Source organism: Bolinopsis microptera, chromosome 13, assembly GCF_026151205.1.
Source record: "Bolinopsis microptera isolate Bmic1 chromosome 13, MBARI_Bmic_1.0, whole genome shotgun sequence".
NCBI lineage: Eukaryota > Metazoa > Ctenophora > Tentaculata > Lobata > Bolinopsidae > Bolinopsis > Bolinopsis microptera.
In genome coordinates, this window is record NC_087084.1 from 4400600 (window position 1) to 4414869 (window position 14270).

Sequence of the window (14270 nt, forward strand, 5' to 3'; positions counted from 1 at the left end):
TTAGTAACGCTGGTAACGCTGGTAACATTAGTAACGCTGGTAACGTTATAGTAACGTTGGTAGAGTTTTTCAGCCAGTCGTGCCATGTTCTCATGTTATAAATATACCCACTCGCGCTGCAGGTCACGAGTTTGGAATCATGTCTAAAAGTTTGAGAAACAGAAACTTAGTGACGATCTAGAGTATAGAACAAAAGGTTGGATAATGAGAGTGAGAAAATTAGAAAAACTTGATCGGGAAAATGAGAAGAACCTGTTGTCGGGAACGACGTAAAAGCTAATAACTGCATGGGTTCTTCTCGGTTCGGGAATCACTTATTAAAAGCAGACATAAACAACAAACACACCAAATACTAACAGTGCCAACTAACCACCCGATCAATACCGAAACCCCGCCAGAACCTGGTAACACTATAACCTTCTTCAGGCACACTTCACCTCGCAACCACGTCTTATAAAGTCATGGTGGTCCAGTACGGCGGACTCGTTCTGTGACGCGGAAATTTGTACGGGTTGATGCTGCAGGACGGTTTATAGTGGCCGGCCAGCCAGTTATCGAAATTTCAAGTTTGCGATAGCTACTAGCTAGCGTTAACAAGCGCTAACTAGCGCTAGCTATCGCTAAATCAGCGATAGTGAGCGCTAGTAAGCGCTAGCTATCGCATTTAGACTATAGAAAAAGCACCACAATTTGTACGGGTTGCTGCAGCGGTTTATCATGGCCAGTGAGTGAACAGTACACTATCCAGCTAGTATTAGTGAGCAGTACACTCGTACTTATACTGATAGTCATGTTGCCTCGGTTAAATTAACTTCAGCTCCCTCGTCAGTCCTATAACAGTATGAGAGAGAGAGAGTGAGTCTCAGTTCAATCTCTTAATAAACCGGATGTTCTCATGAAATGTGTACGGGTTCGTAAGCAATTTCAGCGGGCAAAACAAGTTTTAACAGACGTTTAAATTAATCAGCTCCCAAAGGTAATGTTAGGGTGGCGGTGAGGTAATTCATTAATCTGACTCTGATTATTATTAAGTGTGAAGTGTTTATTGTATTGTTTAATTCATTAACAATAACTCCCTTTTGGTTTAATATAATAGTTTTTATCGGTATTGTGGGAGTGCCAATTTCATTATTGGATGTTTAGCTCTTAGCAGCGTCATCATTTTTAGGTATAGCCGCAAGAGCTGCAGGTTAACCTTAAATTTTCGAGCTACTTACAGATGTATGCTCGACCGTTTAGTTTGGCTGAACTGAATGGGATTTCCGATTGAGTGTCACCGAAAGTGAAGTAATCACTGAGTAAGATTGACAGGGGACTTTAGTCACGCACATTTCTTTGATGGTGCAAGGAATTAGGCTTAAGTCTGAACACAATCACATGAGAGTTGATAAATATCATAAAATTGTGGTACAGCAGTAATAGCAGTAATACCAGTTTTATCAACAAATGGGTCAACGAGCGGTGCCGTGAATATTGAGGTAAGCAGATTAGCAAGAGATCTGTGACGTGCACGGCACGTTTATACGGCACGTTTAATGGTAATTGCAGGCTTTTCTAATTGAATAACATGCTAAATATGCAACAAGTAACGATGAAAGTTTTGAACGCACTAATATCAACATGAACAATGTAATATTTATGGGCACGTAAAAAAGTCGATGTTATAGCAGGAAATGAATTAGCGCTGATCATGCCGCCTTCAGGCATTGTTATACCGAGTCGGTATACCTGAGGAAGGGCATAAACTTACTGCACAAAAATTACCAACATTTGGCAATTTACGGAGAGGAACGTGTTTTGATTACCCTATCATCCCATTTCTAATAACATAATAGACTGGTAATATGTGGTGTTGTAAGCGTGCACTATTCAAGTATTCAATAACTAAGTTAGAATTTTAGCAATTGGATTATGGTTATGTAGGCAGAAATTGGGCTATCCGTAGTTATGACTTACGAAGATCACTTTACCATCTATTTCCAGATACATTGTTTGACTGCATTTACTATAAGTTACTAAATGTAATACTGTATGATATATAACGGTGTTTATGATCTTATTTTATGATTACAACAGTTACCATGGTTACAAAATTAGTAACCATGGTTACAACGTCTACAACAACCAACATTACAGAACCCTCAATGTATCAGTGAAAAATAAAAAATGGCAAACTCTTAAGTTGTTAAACGGCTGAATGTTTCATCATGCGCCTCAAATTTTCCTTCAGAGTCGTGTATACAATTACAGGGAGATTAAAGGAAATTAAGGCCACTAATAATAGTTTCCCGTCGTCTGAACAATGGACTCATGAAATTATAAACTTGGGTGGAAATATGACGTGAATGGAATGATACACCCGTAATATACAATTATTGTTATCATGATTGCTAATAATGAAGTAGTGTAATAATTGATTGAAGTGATTAATTAATATTTATGTGATATTCTATCCACCGGTCGGGGGATATTGTATCCTCCAACCGGATCAATATGCTGGTTTTCATCAGATCATTAGATGTTGTATATAAAAATAATTGTGCTATTTAAAGATAGTGTATTTTGGTCAACAAATATAAGTGATGTTAGAGCTTGGTGTGGACAAATCCTGACCTCCTTTTACACCAAGGGATATGAGATGACTCTTAAAAATGTCGGAGGGGGCTACATTTGTTTTGGCAGGTTACATATTTTTTTCAATTAATGAAAAAAAGATAGTGTATTTTAGTATGTCAACTCACCGTCGTTATCTTGAACAGACTCATATTGGAAATCAAGAGGGGTAGTTTCTATACGCTCTAACTCGGTCTCTGTTACCTTTGTGAGTCTGATGTCTGGAAAGAGAAACAATTTATTAAAGTGAAAGTGAAAGTGAAACATTTAATTTGAGTTAAGATCGCAACCATATTGGATTTTATAGTCAGATAAAGAGGTAAGTAGTGTTTTCCTTTCATTATAGTAATAAAATCAGCCAGGACTCCATCAGTCCATTATTAATGATAATAAATTATCACCTCAGATAGGACTATTAACTTATTAATCAAAAAGTTAAAAACATAACAGAATAATAAAACTTACCCTCAAGTATTCCAACCTGACTGATAGTATTGATAGTGCTCTTTTTGCTTTTTCTCCTGAAAACGTTAAGGACTCTCATAGTTGTCATTCTAGTGTGTCATAGTAGCGGCTTTCTGGAAGTCTCCACCCATATGTCCATACCTGCACAGTTACATTGTATTATAGCTAGTAAGTCACATTGTTTGCATTGTATTATAGCTAGTTTTAATAATTTCAACACTACTATATAACAAATAATTTGTAAGGTACTGATGACGAAAGAAACTATTCTACCAAACTTTAACACTTATTCGTTGTCTCATTGCAGGAAAATTGATTCTCGATCACATTGCATAAGCTAGTGTCGCTCGCTGTGGAAGTGTTAACAGTCTTACAAAGGTAGGAATGAAAATGAACTATTGCCAGACAAATTAAGAACGTTCAATTAAGCAGCTTTAGGCAATTTAAACCGCATTGTCTTTCAGATCATGCGGTTGTAGGATATGAGACAAATTAATAAACAAGTTTGAGTTACATTAAAATGTTAAATACCATGCAATTTTCGCTAAACTGAGCTGAAAGTGAAACCTAGAGTAAAGCTTTCAATGTTTTGATACTAGATAAAGGTTGACAAAAGGCCAACGATACAACAGCTGGTTGGAAGTACATAATCAAGATAAATTAAGTATTAACAATGGAAGAATCAAAACTAATTTCCCTTGGCCAATTCCATTGCCAGTGTAATTGTTACATTTAAATGTAATACCACCAACATTGGTGGGAGTTGTTTTTGCGGTAATTAAGAGAGGTCAGGAGCATTAAATTAAATTAACAAGATAATATAACCTGGGGTAGATACGGAAATGTAGAAAACAATTTCTTTGAGCAACATGCAAGATAGATAGTTTCAAAAGTTCGGAGTACAAATAAGTTCTGATTCAACAGCCAGAAGGTGGTGGCAATTTGAGGCTATGTTATTGTTCATTTAAACCAGAATTTAGGGAGAAAAGCAGGTGATCATAAAAAGATAGCAGATAAGAAAACAGTGAGAATACCAGATGACCATCAATAAATGGCGAATGATTAAAAAAACCTACCCCAGGCGTCTAGTGGTCGCTCTGAGGTAAAAAGTAAAGAAGTGATAGTGTAAAAGTAAAGAAGTAATAATTAAATAAGTTAGTGGCTCTGGTTTCGCATTTAAACACTTAACCCTGAGCACGAGCAAGCTGAAGCTGCTTGTTCAGGGACTGGTATAAACGTTTAAATAACCAGTACAGCGAAATTAGAAAGAAGACAATTTAGCACTGCAGAATAGTTAAATAATGAGAATATTGTAACGACTTTAACTATTGGTTGGAGTGGAAATAATAGCAATAATAATGTTTTCTCTCTACCTCTCTCTCTCTCTCTCTATCTCTCTCTCTCTCTCTCTCTCGCTTGTTACGATATTACAACACCAAAGATGATGCTCTATTGGACAGTGAGTATAAATTGTAAGAGAGAAAGACCTCACATTAATACTTAAATAGATACCGGAAACCATCTCTATCTGCTCGTATAGACTTAAAGAAGGCTGCCTGGCCAATCTAATATAATCTAATATATACACCAACTATCGTATGCTGTGACCAACAATTATGGATAATTCTAGTTGGTAATAATGTATAATGTATTATTTATAATAAACAACAACGTTTCATCGAAATTTTCAGAATAAAAGAATAAACCAAGATAAATGATGTTTTAAAATCACTACTTTTGATTGTGATAAAATTAGAAATTATCTGTTAACAAAGCTCCTACTTAGAGTACCAGCAGATCAGTGACATCTGAGTTACATAATATTGTGATGGTACAGATAAGTGGTCTCAAACAGCTTTGAGCTCAGTCAAACGAAAGAAATCATAAAAAGTGGCGGCTGCCACCAGTGGCGTAACGTTGCCTGGTTACGCCACTGGCTGCCACGGCAACTTTCTCCCTGACTCACCGACGCGGAGGGTGTGAGATGTGTGAGATAGCCGGCACAATTGTAGCAAAATCTGAAAGATCACGATAATAACTCTTGCAAATATCCCTGTCAGTGATACAAAGAGAGAAAGAGCCGCTGATTGACAACAATTTAATGGGAGCGCCAACAAGCGGTATTGCAGTAGTCCTCCAATATAAGAATATACCGCTGGCACTGCTAGTAATAATAATAATGTGTAATATAAGAATATAACTTATAGAACTCTAAATACTTAATGAACACACTTGCAGGTACCACCCGTATTTAGTATTCACACCCAGACCTGAGTTTAGTCATTTTCCGATAAGAGATTGGGGATGGGTTCTATAAACAAACAAACAACAAACAAGAATATAACTTTCACAAAGGCCATGACCGGGCAGCCATCTTAATTAACCTCACTATTGAAATATTACATTGACATGAATTATATCTTTGTTCTCAAAACAGTGGTATAATACGGGAATTCACATATAATAATACGGGAATTGTATATAGCACCAAATTAATGGTGGTACCACATAAACTGCCTTATATAATGTATTTTCACAGGGTGAACACCTATAATACAAGAAGTCTTCATAGAAGGCAATGAGTATAAACTGGTTATCTCAATGAATTATAGAAGTAAGATGTTTCGTTCTTCGCTCTCTTGAGCTGGGTTGAACATGATAAATTACTGCAGGACGGGCTCCGTCACATTCTCAACCCAGGGGGGGGGGGGGGGCGTTATAAATTGTTCCTATGGCAAGGATTTGGGGGCTCAGCCTCGACGGTGGGGTCCATGCCCCATGGGCGGATCCAGTTAGCAAATTGGGACGGTTTTGGAGCGCTTTCCCGATATCTGGAGTCATAAATCTAAATAATAGAAGTACCACAAACAGTAGAATGTTAATAAATAAGGACATGTAGGAAATAAAAGAAGCCAGCCTCAACTGGATTCAGGCAGAGCAACGTGACAAAAGGCAATAGTGGGGAACTGACAGTCGATCGAAATGCGCGGCTCCACCTTGGCACGTGTCGTCTGAGAGATCGAAGGTCAAATTTATTCTCGAACATTCTTAGCACTGAGTCTAAAGTGTAAATGGAGTGTATAGAATATTCAAGAGTCAATATGCACTGCTAAATGTATTTTGTATTTTGCATTTACTATTTTGTTTCACAGTGAGTGGAGACTCTTATTTTGTCCCTCAATCTATCGAATACAAAAAAGGCACCAAAACATCAAGATAATATGTCATCACGGTAGCTCATCACTCATGGCATCGTATTTATGCGATTAGAGTCAAACAAAAAGAGGTGAACAGTTTTGTAAATTCAGATAAAATTCATAGCTCCTCTGAACTGCAAATAGATTGCTGAGCACCATGATGTCTGATGATTTTATTCCACCTGATCACCAATTGACGTCGGATGACTGTTACAATACCAGATGACTATAACTTAACTGCTACTCAAGCTATGGTTTGGAGATATTTTCTTGTGTTTGAAGTGATATCTTAAATTTTGTACATAGAAATTCTAACTTACACAGGTTATCTGTTCTACAACCATCATACTTTATGGAAAGTTTCAAGAAAATCGTATGATTCGGACAAGAGTCGCTGTCGGACAAAAGTCGCCCAATCTGGCCGTTACTGTTATATAAATTTATTAGTGTAAAGAGTAAGTAACTATAATTATATATAATGGGCTATATTACATACATATTCTGTGGAACCTTATACAGCCGTACCACGACAAAATTCACCACCGTATAACCTACATACGCCTTAAAATTAAGAAATAGTAATATACATAAATATTTGTATGCAGTTTACTGGAATTTCGAAACTTTTGGAATATAACTGGCTGCCGTCGTTTTTAAACAAAGGTTAATAATAGTTAAAGTTGTGGTTTGAGCAGTGCAGTACAGTGTCTGGAGCCACACTGAGCTACCCCGGCGGCCAGCAAGGCATGTGCAGAACGAAAGCTTATATGGGAATAGTACGCCCTTATTTCAATTTCTTGCTTGAAATTATTAAGATTGCTGGCGATATTGAAATCATATTATAATAGTTCGATCATATTAGTCATATTATAATATGAGTAGTACATAATATTATAGCAGTATGTATAATTATATAAGTATATAGTCATAATATGATATTATAATATAAGTCATATTATATCATGACTTTTTTCACATTTCTCATTTGCTAACTTCACTCACAGTCAGCCACTATGACACTGTTAACCACCTTCCTTGTGTAGTTGGTTAATCATACCCGTGGGATATAACTACAAATATCTGATTTCATACCATGACATAAACAAAATGTCTAGTTTTGAAACATAACCCAATGACATGTTAATTCTTAAACCCGGATGTTCGCATTACGAAAAAATCCTTAGTTAAATACCATCAGTATCATAGATAACTATATAAAATATGTATAACTATATAATATATTTGGCTGATTACATAACTGTGAAAAATTATGTTTTTACGATTATATATAACAACTTATATATAATAACTTATGTATAAGTCAAATCATTTAGCAAACGACAAAAAATTTAGCCACGATAAAAACTAGCGAAGGAAAACTTAAAAATGCATTACACTGCGCTGAATCATTAACCACTAATTCATCGAACAGAAAGTACTAGTATGCATAATTAATTTGAATAACACTAACAGTGTACTATAGTACCCAACTTATACATTAAGAAGTACACAGAGAGGCTGTGCCATTATTCAAGAACCCGCGGCGCAGCAAGCATGATATGAAGCTTATTGTTATTGTTATTATTGTTATTGTTGTATTAATTAAGTGTGGGTTGAGATATAGTACTATAGTACTAGTAGTCATTCACTCATAATCATAAATCAGTAACAAAATAATAAGTAATGACTAATGATTAGTAACAACAAGCATTGACTACATGGTCATACCAACCGTGCACAAACCATTATTGCAGAACAATTTACTATAATAACATTACAAAAGGAGACAGGTAAGTTAGAGTCATCTATATATGTTTTATACATAAAAGAGGATCAAAGTTGTAGTTATATGACGCACGCATAGATCTGCTACTATAGTACTATAACAATAAAACATGTCTCACCCAGTAAACCAATACAATGTCCCTATAGGATACTCCTTACATTATGTATAGGATACTCCTTACATTATGGCCTATGCGGGTAAGATTTATATTATTAGGTTTACTTTGATTTGAAATGTCGTGGATAGAAAAGTCATGCACCCCGTTACGTTGTTTACAAAAATAAGATCCTGCACGTGGAGATAAAACAGCAAATAAAAAACATCCCCTGCAAAAAAGCAAAAAGTCGCTAATAAAAGCGCCACTATAACAAGCTGTAACTACATCTCCCACCAGAGCAGTGTGGGTATACAGCTCGTGTATGTCAATATACCAACTAATGGAGGGCAAGTTATGTTGCCCAGCAACAAGTTGTGTTGCCCGGCAACAACAACTGCTCAGATGTTGGGGTGAAAGAGCGAGTTTTAACGTCACACTCCAATACAAGTACACCGTCAATAAAACTACCATTTTCCCCGGGACTTTCAAGCGGCAAATTGACAATTTAGTGTTCCCTGTAAATTGGTGTTCAGTCAATGGAGATATCCCGGTGAGACCAGGACGCACATAGACGCACACGTTACAATACGTGTGCGTTTCTATAGGTTACTGTACGTTACTATAGGTTACTGTGTGTTACAGGGGAAAACAACAAACAGCTCCCGCGCTAGCAGGGGTTCTCCGAGGAAAATGCGCGGGTTTTGACAAATAGCAGCTCGGGGTTAGCTCTCTCTCTCCCTCTCTCTCTCTCTCCCTCTCTCTCACTCCTGGTGAGAGCATGCCATCATGGCATCATTCCTTGTGTGTCATTAACTCGGCTATGCGCACGCACTCACTTTGGTAAAAGTTTATGGTATTTTACATTTGTTAACGTTGTCCGATCTTCTCAGTAATGGTTATTGGCAAGGTGTTTTAAGTTACGGAATTGTGCGAAAATTGTAAGCTGATAAGCAAGGAAACAGCTTGTAAGGATGGTTCATATGTCTAAACAACAGGAAAAAAAGTTGTGTACATCATCTGAAATTACGACTGACTAATTCTAATCAACAATGTCAAACTTGTGAGTATTGAGTATTAATAATAGTTCGATATATAAAGCGATTACTTCAAGATTAAAGAATTTTGATCGCGCTTATATTATGGACACCTAAGATGAGAAGTACGGACTCGTTCAGGGGGAAAAGTACGTACGCAACTTTGAAAAGTCCGACTCATACGACGTACGATTCAGATACAATTTTTTTATTTTTGAATTATTATCATCGGGGCCGTTGTAAAATGTAATTGTTAATTGCCGATGTTAGAGAAAATGATTAGGTAAGATACTTTCTAAGAAGATGGGGGGGGGGGGGTGGCTTACCCGTAACAGATATAAAGAGATGAATGACTTAATTATGTGACATTTGAATCTTTTTGGACCACATATTAAAATTTGGTTAACTTTCATAGCATACTCCTTGAGATACAAGTATTTTAAAATGCTTCACACAATTTTGGCAGTGAAATATCAATCTGTAGAGCTCTAGTGCCACCTTTTTATGAACGTGTCCATATGTGCGCCTGAGGGCAATTTAATGATTTCGCCCTCTAGGACCAGGATTACCAATAGAAGTTGCATAACTTAACGGCTCTGGTTTCTAATGTCTTAAAAAGGACCCTATGTCGAGAAAAATAGTAGACATCAAATTGCAAACTCAACTACACCTAGATTCTAGCAGATCTAGCTCATGACCAGTATTTTTGCACCTCAGTGAAAATCATTATATCTCATTTTTCCTTCAAAAGTGAGAAATTGGGGCCTACGCCCAACAGAATCTTCATAGTGTTAGAATAAACATGGATAATGTGGTCATATTAAGCCCGATCTTCAAGCTCTAAAACCTTTAGATGCTGAAGTATAAATTTCCCACTTATGCGACTAATATGAAACATAAGTGATTAGTATAGAACTAGAGGTACCATTAGTAGGTCATTGGTAATGGTCCATTACCAATGACCTACTTACTTAATTAACTTGTTTGAGGGGACAATATTTTTACACAGCCAAGTGCACTCTCGACACCTTCCGGCTACTAGAGTAAATAGAGTGGAGATGTAATTGGAATAGTGATGAGTTTTTCAACAAAGGCTACAAAAGGGTAAACGCAAGAGGACGCGAAAAGAATCATAATTAACAAAAGCTACTGCAGGGGAAAGCAAGGGGACGTGAAAAGACAAAAGATCAAGGTGTAGCATATCGTGGACTTGATAGGTTTGCAGGGAGATGAGATGCAAACCACACACACAGTAATATATTATATTATATATATGAGGCAGATTGACCTAAAGGTTAGTTCAGTTGATCTCTCTTTTGGGGATGTGATTTGGAGCAGAACCTGTTATGGTTTGGTTCTGGTCGGCCTGGATACATGGAATTATATTTTAGATCACGGAGAATAAGTTAAGGTTACTCAGTATTAGTCTGGTAGCTTTAATGAGATGAGATAAGTAAGCTTAGATTTATTTAGTTCTGGTTATTGTACTATTATCGTAACTATCTAAAGTAGTAAGTTATCCCTTTTTCATCTTTGAGATTACAACTATAGGTGCTTTAGTCGCTTAATCGTATTTTTAACTAAACTGAATTATCTATGAATTGGCTAACCAATTTATAGCCAATACAACAGTAAGTTGTGGCGGGTTTAAAGTCAAGTCAATTGATTCTATGATTTATTTATTGCCCAACTGATTTTAGATGAAGTTGTTCGTTGCATTCTGTGCTGCTCTGGTTGCTCTGGCGGCCGCAGATGACTGCAATGTCCCCAAAAAGGTTGTCTATGGTGGAGATATCGCCGGAGCTAAGTGGACCGCACCTAACTTCCAGGCATGCAAGGATAGCTGCAGAACTGATGACAGGTTCCATATAATTATAAAGACATTTATAAACGCGCTCTCTTTAATCATTTAATTATGTTGTATCTATCATTATGTTTGGAATACATTTTCATATTAAAAAACATTTACAATTGAATATAAGCACCAATGTAATTATGGTCTTACCACCGTGTTTTGGTTCAGCCGAAATAAATTTTACTTTGATGTTTTACATATTGTTTCTCACTCCAGCTGAGTCTGGTAGTGTTGAGTCTCATGAATATTTTTCTAGCTCTCTTTTTCCATGTTTTTGCTTCACAGGAGATATTGTGGTCTTTTCTATTGAATATAACTGTAATACATTGATGTAAAGTTTATTTGAATTTTGAAATAAAAAATATCTCCGGTTTATTTCTTTAAATACAAATTTTCACAGGTGTCACGCAGTAGTCTACTACAACACTGGAATTAAGAAGGGATCGTGTTTTCTGAAAGACGACACACATGGTCCACGTGTAAGTGCCATATGGGCCATATCCGCCTTCAAACCCTGCCTCAGCAAGACCTTGCTAACCAGTACAAGAGTTCCCCGCTGGAATGTGCAAACTGCCCTAAAAATTGGTACTCCAGACCAGGTTCTACGTCTTTAAAAGACTGTCACTTCTTGCGTGGCGTGTACTGCTGGGATGCGTATAACAATGTACGACCATATAGTATCTACTCGGACGAGATGAACTTCGATGATGCTAAGATAAAGTGCTTTTTTAGCGCTCGATGCAAGGGAATAACCTGTGCGTGGAATTTTGGTAAAGCTGAAAAGTGCGTTTTGATTGGACGTTTTGTTTACAGTAATTCTAAGCAGCAGAACACCATGGCTTACAGAAAATTGTGTTAAAACGTGAAATATTCAAGGACTGAAATAGTGGAAGTTAGAAAATATCTTTTTAGATTACTGTATAACCTTGCTTACAGTTACATATATTATTTAGAATTGTTTTGGGACAAATAGTAAGATCAGTTATTACGAATAATCATTATTCAATAATGATTGTCATAACGAGTCCTATTAAATTTCATCAATTATACAAACTTTTAATCCTTAAATTATAAGTGAACACGCGAATAAGTTATGTAGTGACAGTTATTACTATTTCAATTCTGCTAAACTTATTGTTTGTAACTGGAAAAACGTAAATGGTAAACAAAAAACCCATTACGGGTAAACCCCCCCTGAAGCGTCACCTGTTTTTTGGGCCCAGATTGCCGAGTTAGGGCTAAATTTACAGGGTTCTGAAGTGTCTAGCAATAATATTTAAACCTTTTTCTAGCCTGCCAGGAAGATTTGGAAATTTGAAAATAAAATCAGGTACAATTTTTTTGACGTTGAAATGGAGTTCGTTTTAAAACACCACCCCTAAAATGTCAACTCTATATGTGTGATAATTACAAAATTTACAGGAGGCCTGATTTATCTTTTGTCACTAGTAGTAGTACTATTTGTTTTGTCTTATTAAAACATTAAGCTACTTGAAAACATTCACTCACTAAAGGAAGTACCTCAAAACCGTAATCACCCCCTAAAATGTCACGTGCACCACCCCTAAAACGTCAGCTAAAACAGGTTGTGTAGCACTCAGAATGTTGCCCAATTATTAATTTTAACCACTTCTGGGACTAATATAACCTATTTCTGAGAGGTACAGGTGTCGACCAGAATTTCTCTCACTGTTGAAAAAAATGGTAGAATTTAGTCAATTTACTTTTTGTGACATTTTGGGGACTTTTTTTTGAATACCCAGAACTTACGGCAAAACAGTAACTCAGTCAACAAAATTTACACCTGTAGTTAGATTATCTCTACTATAATTCAGAGAATTATTTCTGCTGTCTGTATGTATGTACGACCGCCCACGTGCAAATTAGATAAAAAATAGGAAGTTGCATAGTCACCATGGTAACGAGGGTTGTTACACGCACGTGCACGTGCAAAGATTGTAAGAACGGCATTTTTATCGGTTTTGTTGATATTACGTTGTGTTTAGTTCGAGCTACATTGTAATCGGCTGTATTTTCGGTTGTGACGGATGTTTTTTGATGCAAGAAAAACTTACTAACAAAAAAATACTATTACTTTCCTCCCTGTGACCACGGGCTTTCTAGTCTCTACTATAATTCAGAGAATTATTTCTGTATGTACGACCGCCCACGTGCAAATCAGACGAAAAAGCAAAAATTTGCAAAGTAACCATGGCAACGAGGGTTGTCGGGTTGTTACACGCACGTGCACGTGCAAAGATTGTTAAAACGGCAGTTTTTATCGGTTTTGTTGATAGTACGTTGTGTTTAGTGCGAGCAACATTTTAATCGGCTGTATCTTCGGTTGTGTAGGATATTTTTTTACGCGAATTAAACTTACTAACAAAAAAATACTATTAGCGCATTTCCCTGTGACCACGGGTTTTCTAGTCTAGTTATAAACTAGCAATTGGCACAAAATAAATGGATTCAATGTGATTTTAACCTTGTGCAAATTGCATGTTTTAATTGCATTTTTTGGGATTTTTAACATCATCCTGCATTTTGGCAATTTTAGTGACCTGTAGTCAATTAAGCCAACCCAGTAATCGATCTGACCTTCTCTATAGACTATATTTGACAGCTTTTAGCAAAATTGAATGTCAAAAACTACGGTTTTTGGTACTTACTAGTTTATGGTAAACCTATGATATGCCCCCTAAAATGTCATTTTTTTCTCCCCTAAAATGTCAAATTTGTATTTTGTTCGCATGGTGTGCGATAATAGCTCTTGTTTTGGCACTTGGTAATTATTAACATCAACTATTAACGAAATGTGAGTATGCATTGCATCTTAGGAAAAGCCTGAGTAATTTGATCAGGTTAAAATGACATTTTAGGGGGGATAATTAGACATTTTAGGGGATGTTTATTGCGATTAATAAAATAAAACTAATTCCTTGAGCTGCCAAAGCTTTCCAATATTACCATTAGATGCTAAATATTATGTTTAATAGGCTGGTACCTCCATTTTATGGTGCTTGAAGTCTCAAAGCCAGAATCTGATAAAATGACATTTTAGGGGGCAGCCAGGTGATATTTTAGGGGAGGGTAGTAATATTGAGTAATGTATAACTTTCCATATCTCCAGTGCAGTCATATGTACAAAGTTGCTAAAATATGTAAATACCACTATACTAGACCGAAACTGAGTTAATATTAATGAATTCCAGAGTTATAAAAT

At 36.4% G+C, this 14270-nt stretch overlaps 2 protein-coding genes across 2 annotated transcripts in view; both read right to left on the reverse strand.

The window, feature by feature from the left end:
• Positions 1-3215, reverse strand: part of LOC134825124 (uncharacterized) — a 35786-nt gene extending 32571 nt beyond the window's left edge. Inside the window, exons 1-2 of the mRNA XM_063837265.1 lie at positions 3079-3215; positions 2742-2834 (exon numbers count right to left, since the gene is read on the reverse strand). Coding sequence (XP_063693335.1) covers positions 2742-2765 — 24 coding nt within the window. The 5' untranslated portion in view covers positions 2766-2834; positions 3079-3215. The remainder of the gene's footprint in view (positions 1-2741; positions 2835-3078) is intronic.
• Positions 1-14270, reverse strand: part of LOC134825063 (LIM/homeobox protein Lhx3-like) — a 667636-nt gene that overhangs the window by 146096 nt on the left and 507270 nt on the right. The gene's annotated exons all lie outside the window — the stretch shown is intronic.